Below are 5,048 nucleotides of genomic sequence, written 5' to 3' on the forward strand. Positions count from 1 at the left end.
GGTTCGGATCCCACATATGAGGGCCAGTGACACTGCCCTCCACAGCTAAGATGCTGAACAACAGTTCAACCTAGAGCTGGGCTGCCGTGAGTCGCCGGCGACAGCGTAAGCTGCAGCCCCTGCTGCAGTGGGCAGCCATAAGCTACTGTGTGTAGCCAGCAGCTAGTGTGAGCGGCCAGCAGCTAGTGTGAGCGGCCAGCAGCCGCTGTGAGCGGCCATCCAGAAGCCGGCAACTGATCTGCCTCGCCCGGGAAGAGCGCAATTGATGGTGCCAAGTTGGGCCAGTGAAGCAACGTCCTCCACAACTAGACTGAAGAACAAAATGATAACAACTTGTCTGTTCTCCTTCCCCCAATTCCCCAATTAAAAAAATCTTTAAAAAAACACAACAACCCAACATTTGTATACCCCCTCAAAATTTACATCCTATTTGGAAGTAGGCATAATTGACCTTTCCAAGGTAAGTAAAGTAAGATTCACATAGATACTTGCCCATGATCACATAGCCTGTTATAGGCATAGACAAAGCTTGGGTTTCTGACTCTCAAGTTAATTGCTCTTTCTACAATACAGCTTAGAGCCTGTTTGCATTCTTTGCAATCTCTGTCATGATAAACCTGTCTTTTGAGGATGTAATTTAACTTGGAAGGAGCAAAAAATGGTGAATAATGGGGAGTAATTTTTTAAAAGGAAAAAACAAAACAAAATGTCATGACTATTATGTAAAGTTAAATTTAATGTTAATAGCTCTTTAACTTTTAATTTTGTTTAGTCTTACTTTTATTTAACTCAACTTTATTTAGCTATTCTTTACCCTGCATTGGATAAAAAGGGTAAGCTTTGTACCCACTCTTTTTATATACAGAGAGTGCCCCCCAAAAAATGTATACACATTTTAAGAAAGGAAATAATATTAAAATTGTAATATACACCGGTAACAAAAGATGAATATAAATCATGTGTATACATCTATTGTGTATCCCTGGTATACAAAAGTATACGTGTGTGTGTGTATACATACCTACATACATACAGACATACACAGTACAAAAACCGATATGTAGTGTATCTGTGGTTAAAATTTCATGGGGAGATGATTAGGAAAAAAATAAAAGTGCATGGAGACGAGTAAAAATGAAAAAAACGTTTGAGAAGCACTGACTCACATGTCTGAGCTTCAGAATGTGTATAAAAAAGATGTTTACTACTTTATAGTCGTTCATATATTAATCTCTTTCTAAATCTGTGTTGACTGCTTTTAGTAGAAAGGAATTTCATTACTACAAATGATATAAAATATCCAAACAAAAATGCACAGACTAAATTTTCCTGTCAAGTAGAATAAAGACTTAGCATTAGTAGTACAAAATGTGTAAGTTCTGGTCTGAGGTTAATATTAATTCAGTTGTCTAGAAAACTGAATTCATATATGACTCCTCACTACAGTCAGTGCTAGGCAAACATGTATTATTTAACCTTTAAAAAGCTCTGTTTGGAGAAATTTTTACTAACCCAGACTTCTGGAAGGACAGTATTTGTTTTAAAGATTTCACTTACGAAAAAAACTATTTCAATGTCGTAACTGAGATTTTAACTGCCTTTAAAAAGTTAATATAGCTGGGCCGGCCGAGTGGCGCGATGGTTAAGAACTCGCTTGGGATGCCAGAGGGCCCCGGTTCGGATCCCACATATGAGGGCCAGTGAACACTGCCCTCCACAGCTAAGATGCTGAACAACAGCTCAACTTGGAGCTGGGCTGCCCTGAGTCGCCGGTGACGNGGCGACGGCATAGGCTGCAGCCCCTGCTGCAGTGGGCTGTCATAAGCTACGGTGAGTGGCTGGCAGCCAGCGTGAGCGGCCAGCAGTCACAGTGAGCGGCCGTCCAGAGGCTGGCCGAATATGCCTCACCTGGGAAGAGCGCAATAATACCAACATGGGCCAGTGAAGCGATGTCCTTCACAACTAGACTGAAGAACAAAAGGACAGCAACTTGTCTGTTCCCCTTCCCTGATTCCCCAGCGCTGTTCCCGTCCCTCAATTCCCCAATAAAATCTTTAAAAAGCAAACAAAACAAAAAACGGTCATGGTAAAAGTTCATGCCAATCAAACTTAATCCTTTCAGTTTGTATTTACAGTAACACCAGTGGAAAAGGTAAGATTAAAACATTGTGTGCCAGACACTTATACACATGCTATATCACGTTTCATCCTCACAACTCTAGAGGTAGTATCCCCATTTTGCAGGTTAGGAACCCAAGGCTCAGAGAGCTCAGGCACCAAGGAATTATGCATGTGATATTTAATATTCCGACTTTTTAAGCTAACTATATGGTCTCTTCTGCTATTTGATAGTTCCTTTCCTAAGAAACTGCAAATGGAGAACTGACTCTAGGTGGTGAACAATATTTAGATGATGTATTATAGAAATGTACACTTGAAACCTATATAATTTTACTAACCAATGTCACCCCAATAAATATAATAAAAATTAAAAAAACGAAACTGCAAATGATCAAAATATCACATCATAAAAAATTTCAGGTTATAAGAATATTAGAGATTATATAGTTTCAAACTTGCAATAACCATATTATTTCTCCTGCAGGAATTTCTACAATAGAGGTATATATGTTACTTATAAATATCACCGAGTATATTCTATCATTTGATTACATCTAGCCGTGGCTGAGAGGTTATGACCTACCCCTACACCCCCATCACCGGCAGTACTATTATTAGCAAATAGGTTCTTATATGTGCACATTTCATTATACATATTTATGAGAAAGAAAGTATGATGCAATTCAAGCAAAGAAACCGTATCCTAAAAATTTTTACTCCTGAGTGTAGTGCTAGTTTCTGATAACTGTTAGGTCTGGTCTGAGTAATGTAAATAGTGTTCCCAAATTAATCAAATAATATCAAATTTCATGTTATAAAAACTATGCTGTGAGAAAAATGCCTGTACATCTTAAGTATTTACAAATTACTCAGTTTAATTCTATGTGCAAATATGCTACAGATCATTACATTTTTCTGTTAGGGAATGTTCTAAGGGAGTTTTGTAGTTAAGAGCCTGTGTTCAAATTCTAGTTCTCCCTCTCTGGTTATTTGATCTCCCTAAGCTACAATTTCCTCATTGGAAAGATAGAACCAATCCTCAGAATTAAGTAAGGATTACATGAGATAATGCAGATAAAATACTTAGCTCAATGCCTACCACATATAAGGCCTCTGGATGTTAATAATTTTGATTTTATTAAAATACCATACTGACCAGAATGTCTTCCAGTTTCATATCCAACATATCTGTGCCAGTAATATATTTCTTCCAGTCCTCTTCTTGCTCCTGTTCTCCCATATTGTCCAGGATTAATTCAAAGAAAATAACCTTTTCAGAAATGGTGCTGAATGTATTATCAAAGCAGAACATGTAGTCACCAACTTCAGTCTCTACCCTGTGTTAAAAAAAGGACACGTCTTCAATTGTCTGTACTTCTATTTGGGATCAGAAGAAAAACTGCAGATAGAAAAAATAATATGGTTTATAATAATTACACAGCTTACTGGTAGACTTCCTTAGTATTTAAAGATAATTTATAATTTCTTGGGAAAGAGACAAACTGGAAATATATATTCAGGTACTTGGAACTTAGATGTGCTTGGCCTTTACTCAGTAAATTATGGTAAATGATGTTGACCTAATTTTTGGAAAAGGACAGAATTAAAAACCTAGATACATGATACCTCATAATGAACTTCAGTATTTATGTTATTAAAAGTAATTTATCATGAGTTGAACTCATATGCAAATAGGACTACAAACCTCTTCTTCCATTGAGTTTAATCTGTAAATTGAGTTTTGTTTTGTTTTCAAAAGCAGTAATGGATTTTCCTAAATACTTTTTTTTTTGTTTTTAAAGATTTTTATTGGGGAATTGGGGGGATGGGACCAGTACAGGGGAACTGGGGGAAGGGGAACAGACAAGCCGCTGTCCTTTTTTTTGTTCTTCAGTCTAGTTGTGGAGGACGTCGCCTCACTGGCCCAAGTTGGCACCATCATTGTGCTCTTCCCGGGCGAGGCAGATCAGCCGCCGGCCTCTGGACGGCCGCTCACTGCGGCTGCTGGCCACTCACGCTGGCCGCTGGCCACACACGGTAGCCCACGGCAACCCACTGCCACAGGGGCTGCAGCCCACGCCGTCGCCGGCGACTCAGGGCAGCCCAGCTCCAGGCTGAGCTGCCGTCCAGCATCCTAGCTGTAGAGGGCAGTGTCACTGGCCCTCACATGTGGGATCCAAACCGGGGCCCTCTGGCATTCCAAGCCAGCCCCCAACCATCGCGCCACTCGGCCGGCCCCCTAAATACTTTTTTCCAGGCCTTCTACCAATTAAGTACGTTTTTGTAATACAGTTCACAAAGGTTAGGGATGAGGTCAGTGGCCAAAATCCAGAGCTTTACTCTCAGTGGCATTGCCTTGACTAAATAAATGCCACTCACATCTAAGCTAAACTTATCTTGGTTTCACATTAGCTTCACATTCAAGATAATTGGCCTGGGCAAAGTTAATTTAGCAAAGTGGTTTTCTAATAATTTTTTTTGTGGAAAGACTTTAACAAGGAAAATATTGTACAGGCTAATGACATTTATTACTACTAGCTACAAAAACAGTTCAAACTCTTTTACTTTTTGTTGTGATTATTCATGGAAGGTTAGTCGAAATGATTTTGAAATTTTCTTATCTCCAGTATGCTGGATTGCTAAAATTTTGAGGTGGCTTGGTTTATTTTCCATAGCATTCTGAACACAACGTGATTCTCATCTTTTAAGCCAATCTCCGTCTCTTTACCTCCCATTTCCAACTCATTATTTTTGTTTAAACATAAAAGATAACTACTATTAAATGTCATTAGCTCTTAACATACATACTATAAATAAAAATATCCTGTGGACCGGCCAAGTGGCGTGATGGTTAAGAGCTGGCTTGGGATGCCAGAGGGCCCCGGTTCGGATCCCACATATGAGGGCCAGTGACACTGCCCTCCACA

At 39.4% G+C, this 5,048-nt stretch overlaps 1 protein-coding gene across 2 annotated transcripts in view; it reads right to left on the minus strand.

Annotated features, from left to right (window-relative positions):
* Positions 1-5,048, minus strand: part of TMED5 (transmembrane p24 trafficking protein 5) — a 23,510-nt gene that overhangs the window by 8,183 nt on the left and 10,279 nt on the right. The window contains exons 3-4 of one of the 2 annotated variants that reach the window (XM_019667546.1): positions 3,278-3,458; positions 2,839-2,840 (exon numbers count right to left, since the gene is read on the minus strand). In XM_019667546.1, the coding sequence (XP_019523091.1) occupies positions 2,839-2,840; positions 3,278-3,458 (183 nt within the window). The remainder of the gene's footprint in view (positions 1-2,838; positions 2,841-3,277; positions 3,459-5,048) is intronic. The other variant, XM_019667545.1, reaches the window with a different exon arrangement.

The sequence above is a fragment of the Hipposideros armiger genome, unplaced genomic scaffold (assembly GCF_001890085.2).
Source record: "Hipposideros armiger isolate ML-2016 unplaced genomic scaffold, ASM189008v1 scaffold_501, whole genome shotgun sequence".
In the NCBI taxonomy this organism is placed as follows: domain Eukaryota; kingdom Metazoa; phylum Chordata; class Mammalia; order Chiroptera; family Hipposideridae; genus Hipposideros; species Hipposideros armiger.